The sequence below is a fragment of the Tamandua tetradactyla genome, chromosome 12 (genome assembly GCF_023851605.1).
Source record: "Tamandua tetradactyla isolate mTamTet1 chromosome 12, mTamTet1.pri, whole genome shotgun sequence".
Classification (NCBI taxonomy): Eukaryota; Metazoa; Chordata; class Mammalia; order Pilosa; family Myrmecophagidae; genus Tamandua; species Tamandua tetradactyla.
The window spans coordinates 84,433,302-84,449,628 of NC_135338.1; the positions used below are offsets into that span (position 1 = coordinate 84,433,302).

The following is a 16,327-nucleotide window of genomic DNA, read 5'->3' on the forward strand; positions in this document are numbered from 1 at the left end:
GGTGTGGCCCACCTGCATGAGGGTGGGTCTTAATCCTATTACTGGAGGCCTTAAGGAGAGAAAGCCACAGGGAACAGTGGGAAGCTGGAAATCATCAGAACCTGTAAGGTAAAGGAGAGGACAGTGCCATGGGCTCGGAAAACCGAAGAGCCCCAGGATTGTCAGCCACCCAGAGCACTGCTGACCCCAGGAGGAAGCAAGCCTTCCAGCCTCTGAAACCGTAAGCCAATAAATTCCTGTTGTCGCACCAATGCCATGGCAACTGGGGAACTAAGATTCCTAGTCTAGACTTGGAAAGCTGAGATAGCTGTCTTTTAGAGACTTGGAGCACCTCTCCTCACTGTCATACTTGCCTCTGCCTTGTGGCTGGTGTGATCCTCCCAGGCCCTTTCCCCTAGACCTGTGCTGCTCTCATTCCACTTGGGGCTTCACACCTGACATGGTGCCTGTCACACACAGGCATCCGGGAAACACTTGACAAGTATTAGTCAGGACTAGACTTTCAGAGACCCTTAAGTGGACCTCCTTCCTGCTATGTCCTGAGGTGAACCCCTGGGGGGCCATTTCTGGAGGATGTCCCCATCTGTTCCAGAAGTCTCCTGCGCCTCAGTGAGGTCCTCCAAGGAGAGGCAGGTGGGTCACTAGAAGAATGCTAAGGCAGCTTCCTGGTGATCCCTTCCCATGTGATGGACCCTCCTGACAAGTACCATCTCACTTAGAGGGTGGGAATCTGCTCATCGTCTCTGTGCCTTTGACCTTATAGATCGTAGTCTGTAATTTCAACAGTTACTCATTTCTCCTCCCTCCTCCTTTCCCAACGTTTCGGGTTTCCTCAGAATGCAGCAAGTACTGGGCTAAACTCTTTCTCTTCCAATTTGTGAATCTCACAGGAATTTACTCCTTTGTTTACATTTAACTCATCAAGATGTTCTGTAGGAGCTTCTGTTCCCGCTCTGTAGAAGTTCCACAGGGGCTGCTGTGTCATTCTTGCCTCGGAGATAGCATGTCTTCCCAGATGGGCTAAAGCAAAGCCCACAACCCTGGAGGTGCTTGGGAACCCCAGAGCTTTCTTCCTGCCTTTTTTTTTCAGCCTGAGGGCACGTTTTGTTCTATGCTGTTGCTCTCATTAGTAGCCCTTTCCATGGGAGGTGAGGCCAACTACATGTGGTCTTTCATGACATTCAAGAACACACTATCACAAAGCAATGGCTCAGATAGCATTTGAGCACATAACCTGGCTAACTGAATTAGCTTGTGACATTGCAGCTGTTGGGGTGGCTTCCAGTTGCAGAGGGGTGAGGTGGGGGAGCATTCTGGAAATGCGTTGGCACATCTTGTGCTTTGCTTGGCAGGTGGAATTAAGGATACCCCCTCCTCACTTCCTGCCCCCCGCCCCAGCCATTCTCCTGTTGTAGGGGATGGTCTGAATTGATGAAGACATTGGCGCAAGCATTATTTTTCCCCTTTTTAAAAATATAAATATTTCTGTTAGAGGAGTTGTAGATTTATAGAACAAAATCTAGAAAATACAGCATTCCCGTATACCCTCCCCTTAGTTAACACCTCGTTTGTGTGATATCTTTATTATAATTGCTGAAAGATTATTGTAATTTTACTATTAATTATAGCCCCTGGTTTACCTTATGGTTCACTGTGTTGTATCGTCATGGGCCTTTAAAAAATTGTATTCTAGTAACATATATATATAACCTAAAATTCCCCCTTTTAATCCAATTCAAATATATAATTCAGTGCTGTTATGTTCAGAATGATTGCTACCATTGCCACCATCCATAAACAAAACTTTCCAGCACCCCAAACAGAAATCCTAGGCTGAGTAAGCCTTAGGTCCCCATTCCCTAACTTACTTAGCCCATTGTAACCTATATTTTAGTTTCTGACTGAATTTTCTTATTCTAATTATTTCACATCAGTGAGATCATACTTCTATTTGTCTTTTTGGGTCTGGTTTATTTCAGTCAAAATTATGCCTTTTTACATCTGAAAAATATTTCATTGTATGTATATATATATTGCATTTTGTTTATTCATTTGTTTTGGATACTTGGGTTGCTTCCATCTTTCGGCTATTGCGGATAATTCCACTCTGGACACTGCTGTAAAAATACCTCCTCAAGTTCCTGCTTTCAATTTCTTGGGTATATACACCTAGAAATGGGATTGCTGGGTCACATGGTAACTCTATACTTAACTTTCTGAGAAACTGTTGAACTGTCTTCCACAGTAGCTGCACCATTTTACATTCCAACCAACCATGAATGAGTGTCCTAATTTCTCCATGTCCTGTCCAACATGTGTTATTTTCTATTTGTTTAAATAGTACCCATTCTAGTGGTTATGAAATGGTATCTCATTGTTGATTTGATTTGCATTTCCCTAATGGCTAATGAGGTTGACCATCTTTCCATGTACTTATTGACCATTTGTTTATCTTCTTTGGAGAAATGCCTATTCAAGTATTGTGCCCATTTTTCAACTTTTTTTTTGTCTTTCTGTTGTTGAGTTGTGGAATTTCTTTACGTATTCTGGATACAAAACCTAGATGTTAAAGTACAGGGTCCTCTCTAGTGTATATCATCATACATGGAGCCTGCTTCTAGACATGACTTATGCTTGCTCTTGGCTTTAGGAAGTCCCCCTTTACAGAAATTCTTCAGCCTCCCTACTCTCTATTAAATAGGCTTTCTCTCCTCCTGGGTGTTCTATTATATGACTTAATGCAGGTGGTCCTTTGTACCAGCATGCTTTGGCTTAATTGATTCTTACACTACTTTAGCTATCTGCAAGTTGTTTCTACCTACTGGGCAAGTTCTGGAAGGATGAGCCAGAGATGAGTTTCCTGGTTCAGTCTTTCAAATTGCTATATGATAGATGGGCAGGGACATAAAGGCACCCCGATATTCTCATATGGGTACTCTCTTCCCTCTGGAAAAGGGTAGGGACCCACAATGGGAGCACAAGCTGGCTCCACACTGTGCCTGGGAAGGGTTGCAGGAGGAGCCAACAAGGCTATCATGAGCTTTGCCCACTGTTTTTGAAGGTGCATTTTCTTGATTCAACCCTTGACCAGTTACTGCAGCCTTTTAGCTGTTTTCTAGAGTTTTGAGGAAGATGACTGCCCGTTTTTCCTAGTTGTTCATAGATTCTGCGGGGGAATGGCACTTTGGTGCATCTTATGCTGCCATCTTGGTTGACACTGTCTTGGCATGGGCATTTTTGAATAGTAGTGGCAGCTTTTTCAGTGCTCTTGGGTAAGAGAGCATTGTAGAGAGCCTCTTTGAAGTCATTCCCCCATGGTATAGAGATAAACCCTTGGCTAAACCATTTCCCTTCCATTCATGATTGACTCCAAGGGACCCAGAAGGAAAGAACCAAGGAAAGTAGAATATCTACTGATTTTGAATTGCTAAGACAAAGTTGGGCTTGGGAGAGTTTGTTCAGTCCTGTACCTAGGAGATAGGGGGTTGAGCAGGGACAGGGGACTACTATATACAAGGTCTATTTCTAGGGTGCACAACTCCCATCTCAGGCAGGGGAACCAGGCCACCCGAGTCACCTCCCCAGTTAGCACTTCAAAACCTTACCATTACCATCCTCAGTTGGTGAGAAGCTCAGCCTGTCCTTCAGGGGCTCTGGCCCACTCTATGCAGAGCCCTTTAGGGATAAATGACTCTGTGGAAGTAGTGGCCCCAGGGACCACTGTCCTTGGAGAGGATGCAGAAATTGCAGAGTCAAATAATTTAGCTAGTATAGAGTTAGGGCATGTAAGCAGCGCTTATAGGAAAACCAAATTTGTTTACTGCAACTGGTAAGGACTTCATCTTGCCTGATAAGAGGACATGAAGTTTTCAGAATAGCCATTTCTCATTTGTCATGTCTTAGGTTCATTAAGACATTTGCTCTCAACGTCACTTACAAATTCAAATCAAACCTACCACCATGTAGTGATGTTTACAAAAGCACAAGGATTTGCCAAGGGGCTTGAACAGATTATTCAGTCTCAACAACTATGATTGCAGAGTGAGAAGATGGAAGTTGCTTCCTCCTAATGGACAACATGAAGTCCCAGTGATGACAATCATTGGTACCTTGCGTGGGTGGGGGATGAAATCAGCTGTCTCTCTAGAAGGCAGAGCCAGTGATGGTCTGACTAATTGGCAGCCCATCCAACAGCTGCAAACTGTTTACACTTGACAATTTCTTGGATAGACCAGAGTTTATACAGTTGTGTTTTGTATACTCCTTACATCTAGAGAGGAGCTTATAGTCAACTCTGAGCTCAAGAATTACATGCTTACACCATGAAGTTTTCTACAGAAAAAGAAAATAATTAAGCTGCTATAAATTGTGCTCCTACATTGCAAAAGAGAAGAAAGGGGAAAGAGAAAGTGTCCACATTGAGTAGACATGACTGGGAAGACAAGCCAGGCAGCTCTGGTGAATTAAAATCTGCTTTTCCAGGTGTCAGGAAAGCTCTACAACCATTCATTTCTACCCTTATGGTTTCAACTTTTTAAAAGTGTGTTTCAGTGTTCCTGGTCCATGCCCGGGAGTGTGGGAGAGGGGAACGAACCCCCGTTTAGTATAAAAACACACACTCAGCTGTGTGTTCACCAGACTCCTGACGAGGCTGTGAACGTCCTCTGTCATCTGCCACCTCATAACCAAAATCCAGAGGGTCATTTTAATTTTAATCTTTTACCTCTGCTCTACGTTCCCTTGGATAAAGAAAGCATAATCAATGACTTTAATTTAAATGTTCATAGCCAAATGAGTATTAATTGTATTTAGTATGAGCCAAAAGAAGAGAAAAAGGAGAAAAATAAAAAGAATTCCTTCACCAGGTGCTAGAAGTAACTACTATTAATACTGTCATGTATATCTCTCTTTCTGTCTTCCGGCTTAAAAACATTTGGACTTAAACCTGGGAAGCCTTCATTCTCCCCACCCACGTCTCCACATAAACACACATTGAGATTACGAAATGCTTCTAAATCCTCAATGATTATTCCTTGTGGTTCTATCACCAGAGCTTTGCTAAGGGTGGCCCAGGATTTTCTTGGAGGGTTGTGGGTATTGGCAGAGAGCCAGGCATTTGCATCCTTGCTTGGGCACTGATGAGCCATGCAGCTGGCCCTGGAGCCTCTGTTTTAGTATCTGTAACGTGGGGCCAGTGAGAGGGCCACGTCTCAGCACGGTACCTGCCTCAGGGAAGGAGCCTAAATCAAGTCCAGCTCTGCCCTCCTGCTGCCCGCTTGTTCCAAGAAACTCTGTGAACATGTAGAACTCATGTTTTTAGATTTCCAACAAATAAATGTTTACCATGACTTCCTTTGTGGAGAATTTTAGATCGTGGAAGAATAAAAACATTGGAAGTACCACTCTAGGGCCTAAGAAATCCCTGCTGTCTGAGGGAACTGCAGTTTCCCTAAAGGAGCCCCTCTGGTCTCATCAGTACCGAAGTTTGAAGAACATGTGTTTTAAAACTTCATTTTGAACAACAACAACAAAATAAGTCAATTTGGAAAGAACCAGCTTTTCTTCGTTTCTTGACAAGAGCTGAGGTGGGGACTCGGTGGGTTTTTCCAGGGCGGTGTCTTCTGCAGCCTGAGATGCTGTCCTCTCTAACCTCGCTGTTTCTTCACAGGAAATATCGAAGAGTGGCGGGCTTAGTTTTCTGCAGAGCTCACTGTTTAATCGCTGTTTATTCCCCACAGCTCTTATTCTTACAGCCACCTGGAATTTTCTCCAGACCTGGTTTCAGGCACCCAGTGCATGACTCCTCCCATCACTCCTGAACACACGCAGCTCCCATGCTCAGTTTCCAGGGACCCTTTGTCTTACATTTTTCCTTTGCTCTGTTTTATGACCGGGCTGCTCGTGACTGGTACAAAATCGTTAAAAGCACTCGACCGTAATCCACTTTTGTGTGAGAGCATTTCTTGTAAATAAACGGAATCCTTTGTTTGCTAGTTTAAAAAAAAATCATCTGCGCCCTGGAAAAATTAAAATGCCATCATCAAAAGGCTGTTTGCTGCCCTGTTTCCCCAGCCCTGTGTGGGACTAGAAGGGAAGCTCAGGACCGCCCGCTGGCAGGTTGAGTGTGGATCGTGGTGTGGGTCTGCAGGAGAGACCAGACGGACGGGGGACAGTGAGCTCAGCACATCAGGCCTCGTTATGTCTCCCCCGCCCCCCACAGACACACACTTCTCCAGGGTGTTCATCTGATTGTTTCTAATCGATTCATTGACCCAGGGAGTCTGCAGCATGGGAGGGGAGGCCCTGGTGTGGTGTGTGTGTGTGTCTGTGTGTGTGTGCGTGCTGGTGGCACATACCGTCAGAGCTTAATGTTGAAGCATTCCGCCTAGTCACTGGTGGACTTCTCACAGTATCCCGCAAAGCGTTTTTAAACAAAACCAGATTAATGACCTTGAAAGCACCAGAAAGCCAGACCGCATCCTTTCTTGGTGTTTTTCTCCTTCCAGTAGTCTGCATTGCTGGATTCTGGTGTTCACGTGCAAAAAAGCATCTTGAGACCAAAGAACTTTTAAGATTTTTGTTTTCCAATCTCCAGCCTGGGCCAAGCACATTGCATGTTTCCAAATAAAAATAGACACCGCTATCATGCTCGGGCTCAGTGTGCAAAGCGCAAGCCGATCCCCAAGGACCCTGAGTCCCCAGGGATGAATCTCACCCAGAACTGGGCTGCCAAGCCAGGAGCCTGCGTGAGCTCCAGCCTACACCGCCTGGAGGGGATCAGACAGGAAGGAATGTCCTGGGTTTGACTGATTTCCCTAACAACTTGAATTTGATGTAAACAGAGAGGATATTGGTTTAGCTCTTTGGGCGTTGGAGGTGGGCTAATTTCAGTTCAGTAACTCCTCCGATCCCCTTCTCTATTCTCTGCCCACTGCTTCCCTCCCTGACTCCTATACCTGTGAGAGCCACTGCCAGCAAATGACTGAAAGGGACCCCCACCCCCAAATGAGATAGCGTGCTGCTGGGCAGGGGGGCGGTCATCTGAATGGAAAACAAGATGCCCCTTTTTGGCATACTTCCAGCCCATGGCAGTACATGGGGCTGGGCAGGCAGAGTCTAGGGGGTACTGAGCCCCCGTCCACCCTGTTGCCGGCCACCTGAAGAACCCTGGTGGAGATGTCCTGACCTATAACTGAGTCTGATCTTCCATGGCGACAGGGAAACCCTGAGCATTCTTCAGGCATGGGAGCCGCCAGTGCCCGGGGGCTCTTTCATTTCCTGGGGAGCTTATCCAGGACTGCTCTGAGCGTTGTCAGATTCCTTTTGTAATGGGATGGGGTATCAGGGAGACTTCCGGCTTCATTTCCATGCTGGACAGACTCCTGCTTGCTGCCCCCTCTGGCCCCCAGTAGTTCTGCCCAGAGGGTCTTCTTGAGATAAACCCTGGGTTGGGGGTGGGTACCTGGTTCAGGAGGGGTGTCTTTCCTGGGAGCAGGCTTGGCAGATGCTTAATGTAAGTGTGGGGAGATTCCACAGGCAGTGGGGAGCCCCTGAGCTTTAAGCCTCGAGAGGTATAGCGTAGCCAGGACCTCTGCAGGGCCCGGACTAGTGGGAGGGGTTGATGGCACCCTGTGCCACTTTAAGGAGACACTCCCTCTAGGGGTCATGCAGGTGCAGGTCCAGCATCCAGAAGGGAGTGCCTCCTTAAATTTTCCTTCCTGAGAAGTTTTCTCGTCTCACTCTAGCCTCAGCCCTGGACCTGCAGCCCTGGACGCATCGGCCCACGAAGGGTCCCAGCGCAGGATGCTAAGTTGTCTCACTGCGGGAAAATCACATCTCCCATCTGTACCTCAGTTTCCTTCTCTTACCTCCATCGCGGGTAGAATTCGTTTCCTACACTTGCTGTAGCTCGTTACTATGAACTGAGATGCTTCAAACCAAAATGCCTTCTCTCACAGTTCTAGAGTCCAGAAAACTCAGAACAGTCCCACTGGGCTGAAACCGTGCTGCCTCCAGAGGCTTCAGGGGAGGAGCCACTTCTGGGCTTCTCCAGACTCTAGAGCTGCCTTCCTTTCCTCCATCTTCCAAGCCAGTGGTGGAGCATCATGCTTCACTGTCAGCCTGCCTTCTTTTTCTATATTCCTTCCTCTCCGGACACTTGGGATGGCGTTTAGGGCCAGATAATCTAGGATAATCGCCTCTTCATGAGTTCCTTAATTTAATCACACCAGCCAAGTCCATTTTGCTTTATGAGATAGCATTCACAGGTTCCAGGGATTCAGAGCTGCATATTTTTTTGGGGGGGGGAGGCACTATTGGAACCACAATGAGCCATGAAGATCCGATTGAGTTAATTTGTGCAGCTACTCAGTGCGGTGCCCGGCGCATGTTACGGCGCCTGATAGGAGTGTGTCTGTGACTGCCACTGCCCGTGTTAGATGACCACAACAGCCCCGTACAAAGCGGATCCCTTAGAGGTGGTAGGAATCACGGGTTCGGCCCCAAGGTCGGCATCGTCCCCTCGGGCGTGCGTGTTGCTGACCGTGCAGACCGGCCTGGCCAGGGCCTCCCGCATTCTGAAGAGGTTGTGTTTTGTGTCCCTGCTGCAGGAATTGCTTACTTAGGCGGCGTGTGCAGCGCGAAGAGGAAGTGTGTGCTAGCCGAAGACAATGGGCTCAATTTGGCCTTTACTATCGCTCATGAGCTGGGCCACAAGTAAGTATCAGACCCTATTGTCCTGCCTCTTGAAGTTCCGCTCTTCACATCCTAAATCCGTACTGCTCCGGGCCCCTCCCTCCACAGCGGGGACCTTGGCCAGTAAGCCCGGGAGCCCTGGAGATTCCTGAATGGACCAGCTCCGTGAGTTGAAATAGTAATTTGACTATTACTATCCTTAACCAGTCCAGAAAAGGGAGGAGGTTTTTCTCAGTCTTATTTCATTGTGTTTCCTCTCCTGGCCAGCGTGACCTTTGGTTTGCTCTGTGTATATACATTTAAATGATGGGATTTATCTATTGATGTTTTATTTTCTTTTCAGCCAGTTTCCAACAAAGACCAGCTTGCCTTGTCAAGAGTTTCAGTGTCTTGGTTTTAAAGAATTAAGAGCTACTGCCTTTGCATGTGGAAATTCTTCCCTTTGGGATGAATAACCACAGAGCCTTAGTTAGGGAGGCTCTGATGCAGCCGCCTCGTTTTTCAGATGAGGAAGCGGATGGTCTGAGAGGTTGGCTGAGTGGTATCTCCACATTAGGATCACCTGGGGGAAATCACAGGAGGCAGAAAGCCAGCTGACTGTAAAACTGGGGCCCAAGGGTCTCCTCTTTCTCCTGGAGTGGGCATCTGTTGTATGTTTCTCTGGAAGTATTTTCTGAATGCAAAATTGCAGTATGACTGCTTATGAACTGAACCACGATGACAAAAAAGAATTGAAATTGAGGAGGCCAGAGCATGCCAACTGGTGGGAAGTTTATATAGGGTTGAATAGGGCATAATTAAATGAAAATCTATTTCCTACCAAATAAAAAATATATATTGTAAAGATTTTCTAATGACCTACACAGAAAGATGCTTGTAGTCTTCAATTTGAACTCTAGCTTTTTGCAAGACTTAAGTGAAATGTGTAAGGAAGGGTACAGAACACATCTGAGGCTTTGTTTTTAGTTTACCTGGTTCCTTTAAAATTTCTCCCAAAGAGGAGTTTGGTAGTTGTCTTTTCTGTTCTTTTTGGATATTGTGATGTGTATAAAGAGAATGGAAATCACCTTGTATGTATCTTCTGGGATTAAGGTGAAAATTGCATGTTACAGATTGAGGGCCAAGATATAGCAGATGAACAGTTGTCTCTAACTACATGGTTATTTCATCTTGAAAGTGTTTCTAAAGTATTGGTGACAACCCTGTTTTCCCCATACTATGAAGAAATAAGTTTTTAAATTAAGCGTAGTATTTCAGAGTTGTTAAAAATCCTGTATGCAAGAGTGGTTGCTGGGGTACCACTGTTAAGTCAGATGAGTTTAGCAAATGTCCACCGATTGATCTTCCCACTAGGACATGACCCACTGGTTGCAGAGCTGCCAAAGAGTTCACCAAAGTCCAGGTTGTCCTGGCGTTTTGAGGAGTAAATTTAGATAAGATTAATTGAGCTCCATTTGTTTGCATTCCAGCTTTCACACCGCATTCAGCACCATACATGCCCAAGTGCTCATTGCATGCACGTGTGGGCTTATAGTGCTGCTTGGCGGTCTTTTCCCCTTGGAGATCGAGAACAAAAGGGCATTTCCCCCCATGACCTGTTTGACTGTGTGGATGGAACACTGGCATTTCAGCACGGGAGGACTGCTAGGAAGAATGGTTAGATTTGAGTCGTCTTTTAGTACCGTGTAGCTAGCGTCTGTTTAGCATTTTCTGTAGGACTTTATATAACTTGCTATTGAACTCTCCCTCTCCAAACAGGCACTTTATTGTTAATCAAAACCAATAAATCCTCTTAGGGTTTTGCCCTTCCGGTTGGGTGATTATGGTTTTCCCAGGAAAGTCTGTTGTCTGATTATTCGAAAGTGTTGGGAAGCAGATCCACCAAAGATGAAGCCACATTCTTCTGCTCCATGGGCCCTTCTGGTTTCCTGGGGAGCTCGAGGCAAGCAGGAAGGCTGCGTGGAGTGTTGGAAAAGGCTGAGCCCCTCCTGCACTCTCAGCCAACCACTCACTGAGCTGCTTCACGAACATGCAATCTGAAGACTGTTCCGTATATATAAAATGGAGCAGTTTAACTCCATGTTCCTTAAAATGTGGGGTAGTGATGTCAGGGGACCTGAAACACTGGTTATGTTCGCCAACAAAATTTCTTGGTGAAATTTTAAACAAGTTAAATGAAAAGAGTATCCTTCTGTGTAACCCCAGAAATCCGCCCAGGGGCTCACCTGCTGGTCCTAACCATTTAATCCTGCTAAAGTGAAAAGTCTGCCCTGAAAGGGGGCTGTGTGGCTTTGCTCACCAGCAGGTATATTTTGGCCCTTCTGTTACTTACCAAATATATGTCATGTGGGTCATCGTGATCAGTTACCCTCAGGTCCTGAGAAAAATTCACTTTCCATTCACTTTCTATTCGAGCATCATGTTCCATTTATCAGATGAGAGTCAACATGATTTTTCTTCTGCTTTGACAGTCACAAAATACAAAGCTAAATTTAGGCCTCATCTCCTCATCTGAGTCCCGAAATTGTACTTTTCTCCTCCTTCTCTTTCTACTGTCTTCTTGTGTATGTGATCTTATTTTAAATACCAGAGCTCAAAAAAAGAGAATGTTTTTAGTACTATCAACTGGCTCCAATCCAGTTTGTAACTCAATAGCTTCTAAATTACAAATAAAATTTAAAATTCTTGCCTTGGTGATGTCAGTAAATGCTGCTTTGGTTTTGAATTAGTAATTTACTAATGATTTTTTAGTCAAATCAGTTCTTTCATTTATTGAGTGCCTATCATATGCAAGATGCTGTCAGATACTGTTCATTCATTATGCTATTTAATAGATCCTAAGAGGTAGGTGTTATTTAGCTTTTACTTTATGGGTTAGGAAACCAGTATTACTCATCTAAAAATGATCTGTTCTACTTCAAATGATTTGGGGCCACTTGTATGATAATACATACCCTGCAATATGGACCATTAAAAAAGGATCCAAATTGCAAGAGGTAGGTAATAAAGGAAGAGAGCTGGCTATAGAACCCAGGTGCCTCACGTTTGGTGGCCACTAAGGTAAAAAGGGAAATAAGTGCCATGGCCTCGCTGCTGCTAGCTGGTAGAAGAAAGCCAGGGCATCAGCAGGTCAGGTTCTCATAGGAAATTCCAGTACCCTCGATCCAATAGATGGCTTTCTGGTGCCCTGCTGATACAGGAGCAGGCTGGAGAAGACCCTGACCCTAGCTTTAGACAGAAAATGGAGCAGGTGTGGTTCATAGGAGAGATTGTGGCTGAAAATCTGGGAAGCGGCATTCTGTATTGCTGCCCGGAGGATGAGTTTCTCTGGCCAGTGGTCTTAGTACCAACAGCTTTAATGAGAATCCATGACCTTAGTTGCCTTCTTAACCTTGAGAGACCATCTGGGGGCAGCTATGTGTTACCTTTTGGTTCATCTTGTGAATAAAGTGTTGGTAGCAAAAGTTTGGGCAAGGCAGCTCCTCTCCATGTCTAGCAATGATAGCTTGAGAAACCCACCTTCAAATGGGGTTATTTTAGCCTGAGTCCTTTTTAGCCCTTTCCATCCTGCAGTGACCATGAGAAAGCTATGGTTCCTAAGTGTGAGAAGATTGCTACGCAGGCCCCTTGGTGTTTTGGAGAGCTCTCGCTATCCACTGTCCTTTGTTACGACCGAATCAGTGAGCTGGGAGTGATTCCTTGAGAGAAGCAGCCCAGCTGGCAGACACTCTCCAGGTTTTTCCCCTCAAGAAACAAGGACAGGGCGCCTTGTGGTGGACATCAGTGTCCAAGATGTTTACTAATATTTGGTTTTGAAGATAAAGAGGGAAGGCTAGAAGCAAGCATTTGTTTTATAGCAGACAAAGCTCAGGCTTTTGAGAGTCAACCCTGATGAGTTACCTCTTGGTGAGGGTTAGGAGCTCACATCTGTGCTAATTGCCCATGAAGGAAGAAGAAAACAAAATCAAGTGACACCCTCGTTGGCCAAGGAGGATGTAGGTAGGGACGCTGATAAAATACTAAAATGATGAGGTGTGATAGGTGTATTTGAATTTTGGAATATCTTGTCTGATGATCTGGAAGTGAGAGTGTAAGAGAAAAGAAAGTAAGTGGCTATAGGAAAAGCTAGTTGAGATGGCCTTTCCTTTTGAGGGAAGTAGGATCTGATAGGGCCAGGTTAGAGCCGGGAGGCACGTGACTGGCAGGAGTCCTCCTGCCAGAGTTGGAGACCAGGAGGGCACAGAACTGAATCTCATTGGGACACTTGGGGCCTGGGAAACCCAGAAGTTTCTGGATCAGGTAAGATGGCAAGCCCCTGGGAAATGTCTACAAACAGAGCCTTCTAGGTGGGGTGGGATAGAGGAGACAGAATCCACTAGTGTGTATTCTTTATGTAGAGAAACAAAAAGCTTACCCTTGGCAGAAAATAAATCTCTGCTTGTTTTGAATTTAGGAATCTCTTTTAAATAAACCAGATCCAGGCAAGGGTGAAAAGAAATGCCTTCTTGAGGAGTCAGTCCAAACCTCGTGCCTTCTCCAGCCCAGGTGGCATACAAGCCACACCCCTTATCCAGCCCCTTGTTACCTGTACTCCTGGAGAACATCCTCTTGACCCGATGTCCTCTTGACCTGCTGTTTGGAGGTGTTTCCTGGCTTCCAGGTGCCCTTCCTCACATCTCTTTCCGTTCTAGAATTATCTTTCCTCTGGTCAGTGGGCTTAGCCTATGGCCTCTGGAAAGCTTGGGGACTGAATATTGATGACGTCTGAGCAGAACTGCGCAGGAGAAGCACCTGAGGCATTTCCAAAATCAAACGGCTAAGTTTCACCCCAGATCAACTAGATCAGAGGCTCTGGGGTAGAGAAGGCTCTGGAAAATCTCCAGAAAGTTCATCCATGTGCAACCAGCATGAAGGTCACTGCAGATGTGATGTCTTAGAGCTCTCATATTGTTCTTTCTAACATTGTCCACCTTCTTCCATCTCTTGCCCCAGCACCCCTGCCCTTCTAGGCCACCTTCCATGTGGAGCCCTGGTGGCATCAAATCATCATCCTGCTTTCCTCACTCTTGCTCATCCCTTTCTCTTTATCACCCTAAATGCCTTGCCTTTTGCCACTTCCCTTGCACTATATCAACTGATTGTGCTCAAGGCTGGCCGAGCAGGTGGGGAAAGGACCAACCCACCCTGAAAGTTGCCATCACCATCAGTGATGGTGTCATAGAACAAAGGGCAAAGGGACCCACACTGGTGCAGTGGGAAGAATATGGCAGGCAGGAGCTCGGAAATGGACCTGGGCAGGGCAGAGGTAGAGGGATGGGTAAGGCCTAAAGAAGACTTGCCTTTGAGAGCACTTGGAAGAGAGATGCAGGCATAGGGTTTAGTGATATAAATGTTCAAATAAGGACGTGTGTGTAGTGATACGTTAGCCACATCCATGCCTGCACACAGGTGGAAAATTCTATGTGAATGGACTGGGTCATGACAAGGTGTGATGCACATCTGGTCTCAGACCCTCAGTAATGCCCCCGGTCCCCCTGGACCATCCTCTCCCTCTGCCCCATTTTGGAAGCACAGCCTCGCTGTCATCATGAAAGGGGTGCTGAAGCAGGAGCAGAGCCAGGCACTCTGTTCCCCTGCTTGTTCCCATGAGGGCACGTGTAGATGCCACAAGTAACAAGCCCAGGCTGAAATGGGGTCAAGGGCCCCAGCAGGAAACACTTGAAACTTGAAATCCTCCGATAAAGATGCCCCCTCTCCCCAAACTCCTTCCAGTTATTCCACATACCTCCAGCCAGAAAGTGACCTTGCACAAATATGAGCAGCAGAGTCCCAAGATGTCCCCTTGACCATGGGCCCGGGGACACACTCGCCTTTTATGCAGCTGCAGAACCTGAACCAGATTAGCGCTCTGCGCAGCACAGATGATGGGCAGTGGGCAGGCAGGCGTCTGGGGAGGGGCGGGGAGCAGAGGGAGGAGGGAGAGGAAAGCTGTTCCACGGTGATGATCTCATAACTGGAGTCGACATGGTTCAAACCGAAAGGAATTGTCTCAGTCCCAGGACAAGAAATAAAGAAAGTCATTATCCAGATGTGCGAAGCAAGGAAATGTTCGCCTGTGATGTATATGAAGAATGAGAAGCCTGGTGCAGTGTGGGGAAAAATGCAGAGTAAGCACAGGCCACATCAGAGCAGGCGGGTGGGGGCCAGCAGACAGCAATGGGCAATTGTTTTGCTTGGATGCTCAGCTCGGTAGGCAGAGTAAGGACATCAAATGGGCTGGCCTTAGAAGGAGGGTGCTGCTGAAGAGAGAGAACTTCTGGAAATGTCATAACTCTTTAGAAATCCCAGGGCATGCTTTTGATCTAATTGGAGTAAAGGCACTTGTGTTCAGACATGGGGCAACCTCGCTCAGAACAGAAAAGGGGACCCCTCAGCCCCACCCCACAACCAGGAGGTGCAGGGAAGTCCCCTGCTGGGGTTGGGCCAGGCCTCCCCCAGACCCACTGGGCCCCTCCCCTCTCAGTTCCCACTCAACAGCCGCTACCTCCAGCCGGTCTCCCTTCCAGAATGAAAGAGTCATTGGTGGCGTGAGCCCTGATCAAAGGTTCTCGGGTTTCCCACAGAGGTGCTTGGAGTATTTCCTAAGTAAGATTTCCTGTGAGTTTGGCCCTGGGATCAAAGTCAGTTTGGGAGCAGCCTTTGGGCACGCCTGTCTCATCCAAATACCACAGTTCGTACAAAACATCCAGGCCTTGTTTCTTCTTTTTTTCTAATTTTGAAAATTGTAGGAATTTTCACACTCCTCTACAAGCCACGTTCCTCATGTTATGGTTGCCAAACTCTTCCAGTGACTTGGGACTTCAGAGGAAGAGGCTGTAGAGGCTTCGCAAAGGTGGCTGTTGGGCAGTCCTGCCCCTGTATGGCTTAGCCTTACCCTTTCCTAGCAGGGTTGCTTTCCCCAGTTCTCCTCCTCTTTTCCTACTCAAATCAAAGCAGAATTTCACCGACTGGAGACTTTGGAATGGGAGGTGCCACGGCCAGAGCAGGAAGGAACATTGCAACTCCTGGCCCCGTTTAAATTGCTTCTGTGCCATAAACTAAAAAGGTTTCTCATCCGGCATTCACAGGGGTGGCAGGGAAGTTACCATTATTTCCTTTGGGGTCTTACCATCAATGCAGAGTTTTATGTGCAGAGAAAATGCGCCTTCTAGTTATCTGGAAAAACCAGAGACTCTCACTGTGGACGAGCTTTGAACCACAGCTCTTCCAAATCTGAGCAGGTCAGGCCTGACCTGCAGCCCAAGGGAGAGGAATACAAACACAGGGAGCACGATTAAAAGCCATCCAGCAGGCAGGCGGCTGTGAGTCCCACCTGCCTGGGAGCAGCAAAGACAAGCAGCTAGTGGCTGGGTGTTATCACCGTGATGGAAAATCCAGCTGTATCCAAGGCCGCCTCCGCCCCGAGTTTCATTCCTGTAATAAGGAGGGTTACAAAAGCTGGGCTGGTCTTTGTCTCTGCCACAGGAATCCCTTACAGCTAATTACTGGGTGGACTGCACGACTGAAAATTTTGGGAGATGGGAGGGAAGTTGAATTTGGCCAAAGAACCAAATTCTGAAGTCCCTTCAGAACT

At 46.7% G+C, this 16,327-nt stretch overlaps 1 protein-coding gene across 2 annotated transcripts in view; it reads left to right on the forward strand.

Moving 5' to 3' along the window:
* Positions 1-16,327, forward strand: part of ADAMTS17 (ADAM metallopeptidase with thrombospondin type 1 motif 17) — a 345,591-nt gene that overhangs the window by 127,776 nt on the left and 201,488 nt on the right. For both annotated transcript variants that reach the window (XM_077124036.1, XM_077124037.1), the window contains exon 8: positions 8,610-8,715. In XM_077124036.1, the coding sequence (XP_076980151.1) occupies positions 8,610-8,715 (106 nt within the window). The remainder of the gene's footprint in view (positions 1-8,609; positions 8,716-16,327) is intronic.